The sequence below is a fragment of the Corvus brachyrhynchos genome, unplaced genomic scaffold (genome assembly GCF_000691975.1).
Source record: "Corvus brachyrhynchos isolate BGI_N302 unplaced genomic scaffold, ASM69197v1 scaffold61, whole genome shotgun sequence".
Taxonomy (NCBI): Eukaryota; Metazoa; Chordata; class Aves; order Passeriformes; family Corvidae; genus Corvus; species Corvus brachyrhynchos.
In genome coordinates this window covers 9,308,951-9,326,606 of record NW_008236478.1, presented here as the reverse complement: position 1 = coordinate 9,326,606, position 17,656 = coordinate 9,308,951, and the positions used below count along the sequence as shown (strand labels likewise).

The 17,656-nt window shown below is 42.8% G+C and overlaps 1 protein-coding gene across 4 annotated transcripts in view; it reads left to right on the top strand.

Moving 5' to 3' along the window:
* Nucleotides 1–3,830: 3,830 nt before the first annotated feature.
* Nucleotides 3,831–17,656, top strand: part of COL17A1 (collagen type XVII alpha 1 chain) — a 40,066-nt gene continuing 26,240 nt past the window's right edge. For all 4 annotated transcript variants that reach the window (XM_017726182.1, XM_017726185.1, XM_017726183.1 and 1 more), the window contains exons 1-10: nucleotides 3,831–4,079; nucleotides 8,760–8,825; nucleotides 9,528–9,572; nucleotides 10,402–10,500; nucleotides 12,441–12,578; nucleotides 12,942–12,989; nucleotides 13,912–13,947; nucleotides 15,546–15,593; nucleotides 15,929–16,072; nucleotides 17,290–17,433. In XM_017726182.1, coding sequence (XP_017581671.1) covers nucleotides 8,771–8,825; nucleotides 9,528–9,572; nucleotides 10,402–10,500; nucleotides 12,441–12,578; nucleotides 12,942–12,989; nucleotides 13,912–13,947; nucleotides 15,546–15,593; nucleotides 15,929–16,072; nucleotides 17,290–17,433 — 757 coding nt within the window. In that variant the 5' untranslated portion in view covers nucleotides 3,831–4,079; nucleotides 8,760–8,770. The remainder of the gene's footprint in view (nucleotides 4,080–8,759; nucleotides 8,826–9,527; nucleotides 9,573–10,401; nucleotides 10,501–12,440; nucleotides 12,579–12,941; nucleotides 12,990–13,911; nucleotides 13,948–15,545; nucleotides 15,594–15,928; nucleotides 16,073–17,289; nucleotides 17,434–17,656) is intronic.

The window sequence follows — 17,656 nt, the reverse complement described above, 5'->3', positions numbered from 1 at the left end:
CTGTACAGCCTGATCTGTACTGAGATGTAAAATGTGCCCAAGCATCAATGTGCATAAAAAGCAGCATGGAGGACAAGGAGACTTGAAGACGTCACAGGTGTGTTTTGTTTGGATCTGTCTGTCACCAAAACTTACATTATCAGGAGCAGTCCCAGAGACACAAGACAATGCACATGTCCATCCCCAGCCCTTGGACTGGGCTGCTTGCTAGTAACTATTAGGCAGTTGTATTGCAGAGCACCGTGACAGCACCAGGGCCCTGCTGTCTGTACAGACTTGTGTCTGAGCAGAGATACACAGCTGTCTACAGCTGCTGAAAAGACCCACTCCTCCTGTCTATATGGTGGTGATAATAAGAGCAGCAAGCCCAAGTCTTCAGCTGCTTCTTCCCAGTTGCTGTGCCCCACCAGAACAGTCCCCCCACATCTGTGGGCCAGTACAATTCAGTTTGTCCTGCACTGTTGAGGAACTGTGTTTTGCTATACTCCATAATATGAAGCTACAGCTTTATTATAAATATTGTTATTTATTATTTGCACTGAGAAGCTATGTGGAATGCTATATAAACTCAGGAGAGAGGAAAGGGAGTCCTTAGCTGTACGATCTTTGTATTAATGAGTACAAACAACCAAGAGTGTTGATCACTGAAGTATCCTGGGACCTGAGAGATGGAGTTTGCAATGTTTTTTTGCATCCTGACATTACTCACCTCCCTGCACCCCAGAAAAGATGATCAGTTCCCAACAAGGCTTTTATTCATGCCCGAGGTTACTCACAGTGAGTTTCCCAAGTGAGGTGCAAGCCATGGACTCAGGGCATTGAGTCAAGGGAGTGACTCAAGAGGCTCTGGTTGGTTCAGTGGCTGCCTGGCTGCCTTGTGTAAAACCAAGGCATGGAGGGAACTAGAGTTGCTATACAGAAATAGGTGTGCCTTCTTCCTTGTGCAAACCATCTTTGTGTGGGCCTGCACTATTCCAATCAGCTTCTTGGCTGATTCACGAGTTGTGTAATTTATGTGTCAATCAAGACAGAATTATCAGACCAAGGTGAACCTTATTCTGTGCTCCACAGCTTCCTTTGAAGCTGAAGATGACAAGTTATCATAACTTGTTTGCTTCTAAGCCATGAACACACCTTAAGCTTTTAGAGAATGGCCATGACAAAAGGAGCTGGTTCAGCTTTGAGAACCTTTATCTTTGGACTCCCCTTGCAGAGTAAGAAGTGATTCAGATGTGCTGTAGCACAGCTCACCTCCAGGAGCAGTGAATGTGCAGGATAGAGTTCTGCTTCATCTTCTCAATCTTTTCAGTGTCATCATCAGGTGTCATAATCTCTTGGAGCATCTTTCACCAGGAAAATGGTGCTGTCTTCAACTGTGATTTGATGTCTGTAACTGCCAGACTGAGGCATCAACTGAAAGCTCAATGTCTCTGCAGCTGCTTCATGTGCTGGGAGCAGGAAAAGCAGTAAACTCTGCATCTGGTAGAACATTCCCAGGTACACCCAACAGGAGCATGTCTCTACCTCAACAGACTTCCACAGCTTCTACAAGCAAAATAAAGCAGGACAGATGGGGGATGGGAAGATGATGGTTGTTACTCCAAGAAGAGCTCATGGTGCCTCCCCTGCTCTAACCACCAGTCCACACATCACTGTTAGTGCAGGAGTGGCAGCTGATGACCTGAAGCTGGGTCTGCTGCAGTTCTTTGCACTGTGCCACTAGACATCTGACTTTCAGTGACTTTGAGTATCTGAGGCAATCACTGACTTCAGTAAAAGGTGAAGACGCTCAGGACCTCTCTAAATTATGTCCTTCATGTTGACACTTGCCCAGTAGGAACCTGAGTGAACTAATTAGTGTGTTTCAGCAGGCAGCACTCCCAACTCCATCTTCTTTTATACTGTCCCTGTTAAATGTGAAGTCAGTTCTCAAGAGGTTCTCAAGATGTGATTTATTTTCAGTTTCCTTTTAAATCACCTTCGTGTTATATCCTACCTCCACCTTCTTTAACTTTCCAGTGAGAAATTGGCAAAATGACTCATGAAAAGATGCTCCTTGAGCACTTAGTTCTTAATAAACATTAAACCAGGATCTTTGTCACAACATTGCAGGGATTAAAATACTGTAATTTTCTTATTTTATTGAAATTGTGATGGCTTTATTTTGTTTATACATAAAGAAAACTGGTAGACAGAGGTAAAGGAGGATGGAAATGTCTCCAATCCTGAGAACTTTGTCTGAAAATGTGATGTCCTGTCTCTTGCTCCACTGAAGTCTGTCTGCCATTCCAGTAAGTCTTCCTCATACTGATAGATTTTACAGAGCTAGAATAGCCCAGTGCATTCAGTGCTGTTTTTCCTTGAGCAACTTGTGTGTCTGAAGCACACACTGAATTATGCTAAAAGTGAATGTAAAATAAGATGAATGAAGTGCAGGTTTTAGGTGCAGTTGATAACAAGAGGGACAGTTTTGTGTCACGTTCAAAGAGCACCAAGTTCAGAAAGCTAAAGCCAATTTTATCCTTCTGGTCAAGTCTTAAAGCCAAATGCAATTTGACCAGGTCTCAGGCTGAGTTCTACACCTCTTAATGACTTAATTACCACATGCAGCTTGTTTAGACAACTAAGTGTTCTTTGATTAGTGTTCCAAAAGCAGAGTAATAGATGCTTCCTGAATGCAGGGAAGAAATCATGCTGCATAAATATCTGTCTGACTGAAGATAAATATAAATACAAGGTCTGGGATTTAGGAGATGCATTGATCAATTCTGAAGAATTCTTGATCCCCATCAAAAACACAGGGCATAGCCTTTGGAGTGGAGTGCAGTGCAGTGCTGTAGAGCAGCCATGTCCCTACACACCTTTGGAAATTTCCAATATGGAACTTAATAGGGCACCGTCTTGACAGTACAAGGCTACACCCCCTCAAAAGGTCTGGGCAAAAATCCAAGTGTTAAGCAGAACGAATCTGTCAAAATCTGTGTGGGGTGAGAAAAGCCAAAGTGAACTCTGATTCTTACAAAGAAGCACAGGGCACTGTTATGTCCATTAGGAGGAAAAGTCTTTACATAAGGTATAGTTAAGCTATAAAAATCTTTGCTGTAGGACACTGTACGTATTAAAACGTACAGATTAAAAAACCAATTGGACAAATTAATGGAAAATCGCTTGTCAGCAAATGACTGCAGTGCTGTCACTTTTGACTCTGTACACCAGGAAAATATCTGCATGTGCTTGTCCTGTTCACCTGGTGTTCCCAGGGCTGTTACAATGAGCTGTGGTTAGAAAGCAGGGTCATGAGCTAGATGGAGGTTTGCTTTGACCCACCATGGCTGCGCTTCTGCTTCAGTTCCTACTCAGTGAGAAGTTTGCAGGTAGTATACATGGAAGAAATTCTGTTTCTTACTTAATTTGGTGCATTTTTTATTTATTAATATTGCTATCTTCTGAATATAAATAAATATTGATGGTGTTGGCAAAACAGTTCAGATCACTGACTTGAGTTGTTTTCAGCCAGTTTGCAGTAGCTGGTAGTTCAGCCCATTGTATTCGCAAGCAGCAGAACATGCTTAGCTTGCAGGCAGCTTTGCAGCAACATCAGCAGGTGCTGTGTAATTTCCTGCAAGAAAATGCCCAAACAGATCTCAGATCAGGTATCAGAGAGTACTGCTATACATGTTTATATTCCCTGACATAAGCCTTTTTACCTTTGTCTGGGATCTTAATAGTTAATCTACCTGAGCAAATAGGAAGGAGCATTTTTGCTTTCAATAAAGTTTGATTCCTGGAGGCAGATCTTTTTTTTCAGTGAGTGTCAGATAATTTGAAGGGTAGGGTGAGGCAGGAAACCACGACACGCCTTTGTTGGGACTTGTATAAGAGCAAGGGAATAGAAAAGCAAAAGAAGGGCGAGAATAAAACAGGATAAATAAAGAAGAGGTGAACATTTTTGGATGATCACTCAGGTTCCACACACCTTTGGAAGGACATGATATAAAGTGTAGGTGGAAAATTTTTGGTAGAAGGGAAGCAGTTGAGGAGGAAAAAAGATTTTCATTTCAGTAACCAAAGCACTCCAGGTAAGTTACATTATAGAAAAGCAAAAGAAGGGCGAGAATAAAACAGGATAAATAAAGAAGAGGTGAACATTTTTGGATGATCACTCAGGTTCCACACACCTTTGGAAGGACATGATATAAAGTGTAGGTGGAAAATTTTTGGTAGAAGGGAAGCAGTTGAGGAGGAAAAAAGATTTTCATTTCAGTAACCAAAGCACTCCAGGTAAGTTACATTATAAAAAAAAAAAAAAAAGGCACAAAAAGGGATCCTTTATTTTCTGTCTTCCAGATTCCTTTAAGAACAACGCTGACTTTTCATGCAGGATAAAGGAGGTGTTACATTTTTCTGTGGGGAATACAATATGAAAACAAGTTTGCATAAGGGCTGGGTCATTTTGGGTTTCTCTTTGTCAGTGAATACTGCTCTTTTGAAGTGAGTATCCAGTGAAAGGAGTTTACCTGCTGGGAGAAATGAAATTTGAAGCCAAGTTATAGGTACATTTTTAATGCGTTTTGTGAAACTACCGCAAAATAGATGAAGTTTAGCTGAATATTCTCTGTTCCATAAGGATACTGGCATGGTGAAATGCAGATCATCTGTTGGCTGTTTTTAAAACTGAGCAGATCTGGAATGTGGTGGAGGAGTAGTGATTGTAAATTGGAGCTTCAGATGGTGGGTGCAGGGTGTAATATTAAGGAATTAATAGTCCTAAGAGTGCCTGGAACTGCTTCTGAGTGAAAGTTTGTGTTGCCATGGACAAACTTTGCTTTGTCTCAGAAGTGGGTTGGTTATCAGCAGTGACTCATTGATCATGTACTTTGTGCTGTATTTTTGTCATAGAAGATTATGAGGTGTTTTGGTCACAGTAAGTCAGAAAAGTGTGATTTGAGACTCAGTTTGAATCCTTTCTACGGCAGGTCCAGCAATTTGAACATAGTGACATAGAGTAAAAGATTTACCTTTTCCTGTCTTCAGACTGACTTGAGTGACTTTAGGGAAGTTACTTGTCCATCTGTGACTAGTTGCTTCATTTGTGGAATGGTGACAGCAGATCTTTCCCCTTCTGCAAACACTTTTTTCATTAATACCCGATTGTTTGTCTCCTTTCATGTGCCAGAGCCAAGAAGCTTGTGCAGGTCAGCATGGCCTATTTCTTTTTGAGTAGCACAGTTAAGTAGGGACAGTGAGGACACATTTTTGAAAGGAAGGTGTCTGGCAGAACAGAGTGAAGTCTGGGCAGCTCTACTGCTTGTTCTCTGAGTTGTGAGCACATATTGGTGTCAAAGAAGCCAGGACAGGTTGTGGGCAGGGAAGAATTTGGTTCCTACAGCATGTCCAAGCTTTGGCTGGGCATCTAACTTGCTTCCCTGGAATTTGCATCATTTCAGCCTACAAAATGAGCAGATTTGGAAGTATGATTTGGTTTATTCAATTCTGACTGTGTGGGTTTTGGTAAAATAACTTGAAAGCAACAGCTTTTAGAACAGAAGATCAAATTCCTAGTCTGTGGGGTAAAAGAGATAAGGGATCATTTTTTAACCAGTTCTTTTAATTCCAGGCCAGTGGCACCTGAAAGGCTTGGTTAAAAGGAAGAGGCACCCTAAGAGATGTGATATGATGGGAGACATAGTCAGTGGTATAATTTGGAGGCATCTGCTGAGTGTCAGAGTATTCATGATCAAAAAGTTCTGCTGACATTAAATATTATTGATCTCAGCACCTGCAGGTGCCTCTTTCTCCTAATAGAGTGTATTACAGTAGGAACCTCTGGAGAGAGGAGAGAGCTGAAAAGATGTGCTGTGAGCACAACAGCATTGTGAGATGAAAACTGGGAGAACATTGTGGAGGGATAAAAGTATCTGAAACGTGCTTGCTTTTTTTTTTCTCCACCAAAGGACAGCTTTGTGGCTGTTCCACTCCCCTTTGAAAAACGTCTGTAATAAACTTTATTACCATTGCATACAATACCTAGATCCTAAAATAATAAAAGGGAGTTGAATGTCCCATCTCAGAATGGCTTAGTGTCCTTGCCAGTGTGCTGCCCTGCAGTGACGTGGAACAGGGGGTGCAAGAGGTCAGCTGCATTGTCAGGCTTTTGTGGAAAGCACAGATCTGAGCATGTCTTGCAGTGCTGGGCAGTTATTACTGTCCTGCTTTCAATGCTGTACAGAGAGGAAGCAGCTTGCAGTGTGGCAGTGTGGCAGTGCCAGACCTCTCCTGGTTCCTAGTGCCAATAATGGCTGCAAGTTCTCTGTTTCTGTGGGTGCCACAAGCACACTACAGCCCCTGAGCTTATGTAAAAGGGGCCATAGTGTTGCTTCCTGCACTGAGTGATCCCACTTCACAAGTTGCTGCTTGTTGCTTCAAGACAATTGCAGATGACTTCTCTGATTCAACAGCACTGTTGCTGTGCCACAGACATAGCCCACAGCTATGCTTTTGTGACTCCAGATAGGAGCTGGGGAGATGAGTCAGGCCTGACCGGTAATGGAAATGCAGTGCAGTCTGCCTGCTGGCATCCATGTGCCAAGCACACATGCAAAGGCACTGTGTGCTGGAGCCAGGCTGTGGCATGCGTGGCTCCAAAGATGGGCTGTAACTTTTTTTTTTTTCCTAATTGATATCACAGCAAGATACTTCCCTTTCTCAAGGAAAGGCAAAGACGCAAAAGGTGCATTCACTCCATGGTGGTGCTGGCCTCTTCCAGCATCCATAACCAGCACCACCTCCCAATAGCAGAGAGAAAGTGGAGTTCTGGGGCTACAAAGCAGTAGGAAAGCAGTTTCCAAATACAAAACTGTGCTCCTTGCCAAAAACACTGATAAAGCCAACAGTGCTGACATCTACACAACAGCTTCCAGCATCTGTTTCTAGGGAGAGAGCTTGAAAGATGCTTCCACTGTTGATGCAGTAAAGAAGAGTAGCAGGGATAATGCCTTTCCTTGGAGTGAATGACCAGAAACCCTTCTGTTGCAGGGGACTGTTATCCTGCTAGAGGAGGAACTCTCCTAATGCATATAGCTCCAGTCTTGCATATGCCTTGGAATCGACACCCTGGAAGATCCCTTGGAAATCCCTAGTTTTAGCAAGCCTTGTAAGGGTTGAGCAGCATCCTGTTGCCACCAGGTTGTGTAAGGATTTGGATGTGGCCTCGGGAGCCCCACTTACAGGGCTGTTTAGACAAGCTCAGGGTCCGCAGTGCAGAGTGAGGGCTAGTGGGCACTGTGGTGTTCTCTGAAAAGTGCAGATGAGTTTGTCATGGGGGGCTAGAGTGGCTTGGCTGGCACTGTGCCTTCTCCACTCAAATTCCTGTCCAGCTCTGGGAATAGCAGGGGCTGGTTAAAGACAAAATTAAATCTGAATGTTGGATATTCCTGCAGATTCTCTGCTGCATCTTGCCTTGTGTCAGTATTTGTGCCTGGGCAGTACAAGTGTAACATCAAGGGGGCTGCAGTTTACAAAAGAGTAAGAGGAATGATGAGGATTAAACTCAAATTTAACAGAATTGGGGGACATGTCTTGGGTTCTGCATCAAGCTGGGCTTTAAAACTTGGAAGGAATTTTGCCCAAAGCTTTTTTTAGACTCAGCATCTTAAATGTGTTGGTTTTGGTACAGCTGGGCCTTCAGTTTTAAGGAGGAGACTCCAAATCCAGTGAAGGGCTTTGCCCTATGGTGAGCTTGTGTGTAAATTAAAATCTTTTACTTCTCTTTCTCTGTGGCTGTACAAGATGAAATGTTATCTTAGTAAGACTAGGAGTGAGCAATTGTGTGGTTCCTTCTGACAGAAGTGTTTTCTCTTCTAGATGATGTCTCTTTTCCACAATCATGTTTTTTGTGGTATTCTTGCCTTGACAGACAGTCATACCTCTGCTAGAGATTATAATTTTGACTAGAGAGGGATCCAAGTAACGAAAAAGTGTGTACACAGCATTCACAGCATTGATTCCAGTACTGTGTAGACTGACCTGAGCTGGCATTAAATTAGATCAGATTCCAAAGCCACAGACAAGGTCTCCAAACTGTTGCTGCTCTGCTTGTAAAGCAAGATAAAGCACTTCCTACCTTAAGCTCCTTGCTGCCAGAAATAGCTAGTTCAAAGGTACCTCCAGTGCTTTTTCTGCTTTGCTAAAGTCAGTGCTGTGGCTTTAGCATAAGTGTACCCTGAGAATACACTATTACTGTCAGCAGAGCAGCGGTATGTCTGCTGAGGTTTTTCTGACAGTACTGGCAAAGTGCAGGTAGCTTACTCCTGCAACTTTGCCTGCACAGTTAACCCTGTACTGTTGAGTCCTGCCCAGAAGAGATGTATGGGAGTAGTGCTTGGATCTTCTGGTTTTCATCAAACCTTTATAGGGGCACAGCTGGAAACCATAATGTAGTGTAGTCTGGATATAAATCCAGGTCTAAACTCCATCACTGAGTGGATTTGCTTCAACTGCCTCGACCTCACCTGTTGGCTTTACAGCCCCTCCTGGTATTTCAGCTCTGGTGCCTTGTGCAGCATCCAGTGTTGTAGGTGCCAGTCCGTTAGTAAAAATCATATGGCTCTGGAAGGGCGCTGTAAATTCCCTGGCACAGACATCTTCCAGGCAGTCTAGTCCCCATCCAAAGGGAGCAAAGTGGTGGGACTTGCGGGGAGCTGTTGTCATTTCTTACTCTTCACAGAGCTCTGAGTGCAGTCCCTCTGTTTTCTTTGCAGGTGGCAATGATATGGATTCTGTAACAAGGAAAACGAGGCAAGATGGATCAGAAGTTACTGAAAGACGTAAGGAGGAGATTTTAAATTTTTGTATCACACCCCAGAAACCCGAGAAGTGAATGGCCATTTCTGTAAGGGATTAAATGCTGACTGGAGGTCCAGAATTAAATTCTGCTCCAGGCCCTGGTCTGTGTTGAAGTCAGAATAAGGAATAGAATGGGCCAAGATCAGACATTTAGAGATGTGTATCATGACCTGATTGTTTAACCAGATGATTGCCCTGTTGTAGCATGTCTAACCAGTAGTGCAGACATTGGTGTGCTGCTCCTACCTCTGCTATCAATGCCCTGGGTGGCCTAGAAAATGTCTGAGGACTTTGTGTGAAACAAAGGTTAATTTCTACTGACCTTATGAGAATTAACTTGTAGGAAGATACTAAGGGGTCTGACCATGGGCTTTGCTGTTACAGCAATGGCTGTGGTTCAGAAGTGCCCAGAAAGTTTACAGGGATCTTTTTACAGGTAAAGAAAAAAATCTTTCATGGCAGAAGCTAGCATTCAGAACTAGAAAGACCTGCAAAGAAACACAGCATTGTGTGATAATGAGCCTGTAGCCACAGCCCCAGGCAGTGTGGTCTTAAGCAACTTTTATTTAAATGAGTCAATCTTCTTTGAACAAGTCATGCTTTTGCATAGAAAATAGGTAGAACATTGATCCAGTTTGGCTATATTAACATGCTGTTACTTCTGCACCCTTTTCTTCCCTCAGTTATTACAGAGACTGTAACCACAAGACTGACATCCTTGCCACCCAGTAAGTAATTCTCAGTCATTGCATTGCTTCTGCACAATGTTCTGTGCCTCTCCGTGCTATTTATTCGTCTGCATTATTTTCATTATTTCCATAAATCCACGGGTGCAGCAGGTCTCAGTGCATAAAGATCTGCACCCAAAGGAAAGCAGAAATGCCTTTCTCCCAAAATACTTGTTACCAGAGAGGAGTAGGATTTGGGGACCTGTCTGGGTATTGTCAGAAACAGAGCCCCATACTCCACTAAGACTGGAAGACCAGACTCTCCAAAGATTTAAGTCCAGATATTGGGTCTCCAGTGGTGATTGTCTATTGGGAAGAGGGATCAAAAGTGATGGGTCTGCAGCCTCCGCTGCTTGGGCTACAGTGTATTATTTTCCGTGTCATCTTACCCAGTTGGCAACAGTGAGTGAATCTTTTCGGATAATATCAGAAGTCACATGTTATTTCTACCTCTGCAGAGAAGTACAAGCTCCAAATAGGGAAGAATCCTCCACACTCTTTATCTCACCATATCCTTGATTAGCTTGCTGCAGCTGAGTTGGCAAGGAATTGCACTGTCATCTCATTTATGATGAGGGTTAACAGGAGTATTCTTCAGTCTGTGTATGGAGGAAAACTTGACTACAAACCTGCTGGCTGTGGAGTGCAAGTGTTTGTCTGCTCTGCCAAGACACTTCTCTGCAGCTCTGATCTCTCACCAGATAGGAAGCTGTACTTGTAATTGAGTGTGTGGACAACTTTGGGTCCCTCCTGCCTTGTCTTGAAGTGTCCTTGCCTTTCTTATCTCCTGCCCGGAGACAATGTCTCATTTTGTGCTTATTTCTTTCAGAAGGAGGGAGCAGCAGTGGGCTCAAAACATCATCCCACACTGGAGGGAGTGGAGTGGAAAAGCGGTCGTACACCCATGGAAGCAGCTATGTGACCTCAAGTAAGGAATGAAAGCATTGCCCAGTAGGAAACAGAGAGCAAAGGCAGCAGAAATGGGCTGAGGAGAGATTCAAGGCAGGGAAGTAGGGTGAGACGGGTAAGGAAAACAGGGTTTATGAAAGTAACAGTGGCAAATAGACACGCAAAGTGAAGGTATTCCTTCCCTAAAGTTGGGTTTGAGAATGGGTAAGTTAGTGGAAAAAGTTCAATTTTCCACAGGGAAAACCTGATTTCGGGAGAACAACAAAAAATGTCATTCCTACTGTTTTTAAGAAATCATTCAGAAGCTGAATTTCCCTTCTTTCAGTTTTTCCAAATCACAGTCTTTCTGACAATTTTTGTTCTAAAGGCAGTTTTGATTAATCTTTTTGTTGATCTTGCTGAGGGTAGAATATTATGAAAGAATTTCCTAGAAAATGTTTTCCTATGTTTGTGTGTCCATGACTTTAGCACTTTGAACACTCGGCCAGATTTTCTGGACATGCTAAATCAGTGTGTGCTGCCTACTCCATAAAACCAGGATTCTTCTCTAACAGCATTCTTTGCTCAGCTGTTAGACTGTCACAGCAAAGGCTTCTAAAGACTAAGCTTCCTAGCCAGGTACCTGGCACACTTCTCTGTCTCCAGTGGGACTGACTGTATAACTCTCCTTATGGAAAACATTCTTTGTGCTCAAAGGGAGCTGACAAACCAAAGGGAGTGAAGTGCAGATTGGAAGCTCAAGGGGAGAGTTAGCTATACCAAACAGATCTGACAGACACCTGCATGCCAGTTAAAGGCCAGAGTGTGGAATCACTGGCTCGGGGCACATGTGAAGTAACTCCAGTAAAGATGTCAGTCTCATTGGACTGGCACCAGTGTGAGAACTAAACGCAGACCTGCAAACTCAGAGGGCCATGCAGCATTACCATCTTCCTTTGATTACTTTCCGGTATGTGGAAGAAGAGAAAAGAACCTGAACTTCAGAGATACTGAGTTCTTGCAGTTTCACAGAGCATTCTGTAGTCTCTTCTTTCCCACTTTCTTGCAGAATGCCTCTAACAGAGGCCTACTTGTTACAGTAGTTCTTTCTGCTGAATTGAATGGAAAAGTTACAGAACAAAACAGGTCTTTTTAGAGGGAAAGTTGGCACAAAAACACTGTTGAGACCAAAAGGACACACTCTTTTTATAGGGATGGGTAAACAATATCCAGTTTGATGCTGCTGATCAGCATAGGTAGGTTGCAGTTTATCACAGAGCTCCCTTTTTGCTGCACCCTGATCATGTTCCAGCATTAGATTTTGTGCAAGAGTATGAACACATTAGTTACATCTGCTCAGTTCCTTCTCCACAGCACTGATGTGAATTAGGAGGGAAATTGTTTCCTCTGTCTACAAATAACAGCTACTATTAACCTCCAGGCTGTCTCAGGCCTGATGCACACCTCAATCACTTCTCCAGAAAATCGACTAAGTGAGAGCATGGATAGCTGCTTTATAGGGAAGTGGACTCATCTCTGCTTTCCATTATCTTATAAACTGCATCCTTCAGCATTCTGAGTTTGGTTTAACAGTCTCCCAGTTTTTGTAGCCTGTGTCATGTAACACTTGAGTTTACAAGTGAATCTATATCCTAACCAAAACTCAGCATCATCCAGAACTAGATTGGTTTCTGCTTGGGGGAGATGGCTCACTATTGCCCTAGGCCAGAACCCAGTTTCATACTTATTATTGACAAGATTTGTCTTGAAACCACAGTAATAGCCAATACTCCTCTCTGCATTGAATGCTGAGGATAGCCAGAGTTAGACCCAAATATTGTTCTTGTCCATCTCTAGTTGTGAAACACCAATGCAAATTTGTCCAGCTCAGAAGACAGTAACATAAAGCACCCAGGGCATACAGAGTGAACAGCCAGGGCTTCTCTTCCATTTGCTGAGGGCGTTTTGTTTTAACTATAGGTGGAAGTGGTAGATTGAATTCAACATCATCATCCTCCAGCTACAGACAAGCTCAGTCTCCCAGCTCTACTCTCACCAAATCACCTGGCTCAACATTTGAAAGAAAAACCTATGTCAACCGCCATGCAACATATGAAGGTATCACAGAACGTGCCATAGAAGGGAGGCAGTGTGCAGTGCACTCTAAGGTCACATTAATGCAGAATTGTCCCCAATAGCACAAGAATCCCATTGTGGTTTTCCTAGGAAATAAGCCATCAGGGACACAATTTAATGATTACATCCTTTTATCCTAAGAGTAATGCTCATTCCTAAAAGGAGCTGTGGCATGTATTTGTTGAAAGATATTAGCAGTTCTTTCATGTGGAACCTGAATAGCTCTGTTTTTAAATGGAAATGTTTGCTGCCTACTGAGATTAAACAGTTGCCAGGAAGACATGTTTTGAAAGCTTTTAATGATTGTATGCAAAGTATTAATGAACACCTTTCTGTTCTTTGCAGGGAGCTCCAGTGCCAACTCTTCTCCTGAGTTTCCCAGGAAAGATTTTGGTATGTTCTTTTTAGAGCTGTTCCTCTGAATGTTATGGCAAGGTCATGTGAGTGGATGACCATAATGGCTTTTTGTACATTGCTGTGTCCTGCTCTACCTGTGCTGCTTCTACCTGGGCAGTCATGCCTCTCCTTCAGAGGAGTTATTTGGGATTTACATTAACAGCTGACAGTCAGGCCTCTAGCTGATTATATTCAAACAGAGGGTGCATACTCTGTATCTGCTACTCTCAGCTGCTTTTGTGATGCTCCCTGAATGATATAGGACATGAACAGGAGAAGACAGACATGGGTAACTCCATAGCATTCCCTTTACCCTCCAAAAATAGCTGGGAGAACAGCTGCAAGCAAGAAAGTCCAGACTCTTAGGGTTTTGAGCCATTGCTGGACATACTTTTCCCATAGCTCATTTCTAGACTTCAGCAAGTATATATGGAAAGATGAAGTGGTTATCAAGTGATATATTTACACTGAACGTTGTCAGCAGATATGAGCTTGCCCTGTGCAAACTCTGAGCTGCTGATTTTACTCAGTGAAGATAGTGAAACATTATGATCAGGTCACCTTTGGGCTCATAGAGAAGGCAGGGTTTCACAATATCCAGCATTGGTCAGTGGGGTAAACAGGCCTATTAACTTCCTTTTGGCCATTTGAAATGGGACATTGCCATATATGAACCACATTTCTCTGTACAATAAGAAACATCCGGTCCAGAAACGATAAAGGTGCTACTGATTCTGTAAGATACCTTGTAATCTAAAGGGGGCCTGGTAAAAACTCTTATGGTTCAATTCTCCCAGCTGTGCTCCAAGAAAAGTTACTGTCTGAATATGAGCACCCTGAACAAGATCAGTATGTTAATTTTCAGAGGTGTCATAGGCATTAAAGACTAATACTGCTTTTCTCTCATTGCTGTTCGCAGCATCTGCCTCTACAAGGGGGAGAAGCCAAAGTCGAGGTGAGTGATGCTGTTCTTTGAGAAGCCTACTTTTTTCAGTTCAGCATAATTCGGGTGTGTTCAATAGACCTATTCTTTAGCTGGAATCCACCAGTTTACATGTAGAGCAGTCAGATGAGGTACGTGGATCTACACCACTTCAGATGTGAACCATGAATATGTAAGCAGTTGTTTAAACATGCTTGGTGTAAAAATTGACCTTAGTGAAGGTCATGGTAGTTTGGACTGTGTTGGGATCTACTTGGGAACCTGGATGTCTGAAGGCATAGGACATAGTCTTCCGTCTTGTCTGTTCACTACCATAACCTTAGTCCATCTGTGCTCTGGGACCCACCTCTGACATATTTACAGTAATTGCATTCGTGCTTCTCCTACTGTGACCTTTCTTGCAAACCATAAAGGCATACTCTGAAATAATCTTATGCTGGTAGTAAAGAAATGGTAAGAAAATTGTGGACTTACTGTGTTCTGTGTAGCCAGCTCACTGTAAAGCTCTGCATTGTTTAAATCATTCAGCTCTCCTAATAATTTATTAACAGTGTTGGGGAAAGAAGGATTATCTTGGTCTCAAAGAGTGTAATATCTGTTTCCAGTTGCTTGAAGAGGAAACTATAGTGTCACTTTATTCAAGTTAATTTTAGCAGTGGGTATAAATCACAGCATGGTCTTGCACAGTCCTCCTGGAGTGTCACATTCCCAATTATTCTGCCTCAGATTGTCACAGTTTCCTCTAGCACACTACATACCTGAGCTCCCAGCAGAACTAGGCCATGCATAATAAAGTAGACACCAGAGAATCAAGTACAGCTTCTCATATTACTTCAGAAAATAATTCCAATCCATCATCTTCTCCACATGAATGCCAAGATAGTGTTTCTTTTATAGTGCATGCACTGTCAGATTTCATCTTGAGGAGCGTGTATCACAGGTTCTGGCTGGCCATTTTGCTGGTGGGAAGCCAGTTTAAAGGCTTACCCCAGCCAAATCACATTAACTTTGTAGTTTCGTGTGCTGGACAGTAAAGGTCCGGTAAAAGCAAAGTAATAGCATTGGGTACCTGGTGAGAACGTTGTCTCAAAACTGGACTGGTTACATTCAGTGAGCCAAAACATAAGTCAGCACATGCTAAGAGACTGAACCATGCAGCCCATTGTAGAGATGTCAGTTTTATCCAAGAAGTAGTAGGAAATTTGTGTATTTAGTAAACTTATTTTGGCTCTCTAGTTTTTTTGTTCAGAAGGACAATAAAAATAATATTTGTGATGAATGGGAACATCAGCATCATTGAGGACTGCATAATTAGACCTTCTGTTTATCTGACAGTAGCAGCACTATTGACTTCAACAGAGGCCATCAATGAGTGAAATATAATTCCCTGGAATTCAGAGTAACAGAATGTGATCCCAAAACAAAAAGTCACCCCAGCCAATTTGCAGCCAATTCACATGGGCCATAAGTACTGCTCAGATTAAGCAGCAAGACAGCAAGGTGGAATATAGACAGCAAGAAGGAAGGAATTCATTTCAGCCTAAAGATTTGTTCCCAGCCCAGGGCACAAATGAATCTCCATATTCATGATCTGCTTTTTATCTTCCCAGAGAGTGAAATACGAGTCCGACTGCAGAGCGCATCTCCCTCTGGCAGATGTAAGTGCCATGACTTTTATCCCAGGGGTATCGAGGATAAGATAGAGGATGTTGCTGCTAGGGTTATGTCTTTTCCTGTTAATAACATAAATTTGAGTCCCCTTTCTGGACAAGGAAGCATGCTGTGGGTTAGGTGGTGCTCTTGCAAAGATTTAAAATGGAACTTAGTCCCAGAAACATCCTCTGGAGCTTTGTCATTAAGTGGCACTCCCAAAAAGTAACAACTTCATAGACATGCAGATAAATTCCACTGAAGGATTTATATCCAGAGCAAGATTACAGATCAGTGAAACACTGGCTTTTGGGTGATTCTGGACACTTGCTTTTCCTGCTAGGGACAGAGTTGGATGATGTGAAACGTTTGCTGAAAGGAAGTCGATCTGCCAGCTGCAGCCCTACTCGGTCATCATCCAGTACACTCCCGATACCAAAAAAGGCTGTGGTGGAGACGAAGATGGTCACTGAGAGCTCTCAGTCAGGTACTTGGCCTTTAGCAATGTTGCAGTCATTCCAAACAGCATTTGCCATAAAAAGTACTCAGTTGCTAAGAACATCCACATAAGAATACATGGTGTCCCAGTACAGAAAAAGGGTCAGAATGCTGAAAGACTGTCCAGGTGTTGCCACAACAAGAGCCATCTTTCTAGTGACTAGTCTAATTTCCATAAAAGTAAGTCCATTCTTTCTGCCACCAGCTTCAATTCAGAGGTATTTCTGGCAGAGATAGGAGCTCTAAGCAAATGTGTCTGAGAGTGATTTGATCTCTTATCTCCAAGTAAGATGGAGATAGTACTGAAGACAGCATTTCAGTGAGTGATTTATTAGCCATACCATTTGGTAGTAACTCATCAGGAACTGTGTGACAGGACAAGGGGGAATAGCTTCAAACTGAAAGAGGGCAGGCTTAGACCAGACATGAGGAAGAAATTCTTTACTTTGCGAGTGGTGAGGCACTGGAACAGATTACCCAGAGAAGCTGTGGATGCCCCATCCGTGGAAGTGTTCCAGGACAGGATGGATGAGACTTTCAGTAACTTGGTCTAGTGGAAGCTGTCCCTGCCCATGGCAGGAGGTTGGAACTAGAGGGTCATTGAGGTCCCTTCCAACCCAAACCATTCTGTGATTCTAGGATCCTGTGATTGTATAATTGAAGTGGTACTTAAAATACTTCAGCCTTCTGTAGTTATTTATAGGCCTCACCACAGGGCTCGAGGAAGTGGTATTGACATTCACTCCATTGTCTTCCACCAGTATCTAAGAAAAATATCTTTTATCTTACTCAGAGCTCCAATCTTGTCTAAAACTGAGAATTTTAGTCCAATACACTAGTGAACCAGTCAGAGATGTGTGGGAAGCAAAAACCATACATCCCATGGCTCAGGGTGATTTATTAATAGAATGGCAGACTGGAGTGGTTCATTCTGGTACCGTAACATCTATGAGCAATGAAATCTCTTCAAGGTGTTTTGTGAATGATCATGCTATCAGGTCAATCTTTATTCCATTGGTTAAAATTCGTGTGGGCTGTAATCAGCTGACATTTGAGGTCAGTTATGCCATGTTGACCTGGCGTCGTTGGACTGACTCCACAAGGGTAATTGAAATTTAAGTTGTTTGCCATATAAACCTGCAGTGCATGCTAAGCCATACACCTGGTTTCATTGAAAACCACTTTTGTTTGTTTGGGTTTTTACAGTGTCGGGGACATATGACACAACTGTACTGAATACTGCCCTCCCTTCATACATGTGGTCCTCCACTCTGCCTGCTGGCTCTTCCCTTGGTGGATACCAAAGCAGCTCTTCCTTGATCAATGCCATGTCTCACTCTACAGGATCAGGTATGCTCCCTGGATTGCTCAGGTTTGAAGGATGGAATTATCCTGAAACAGTGCCTTTTTTTTTGCTCAGCATAAACTAAAACGATGGAATGATCGAGATGGTGAGGGATATGCTTGAATTTTCTCTGGTTTTCTGTAATTTGGCGCTCTCTGCTTCTACACTGACTGTATCTGAAAATTGTTCTTTGTGAGGACCTATTGTCCTGATTCTCTAATTGTCACT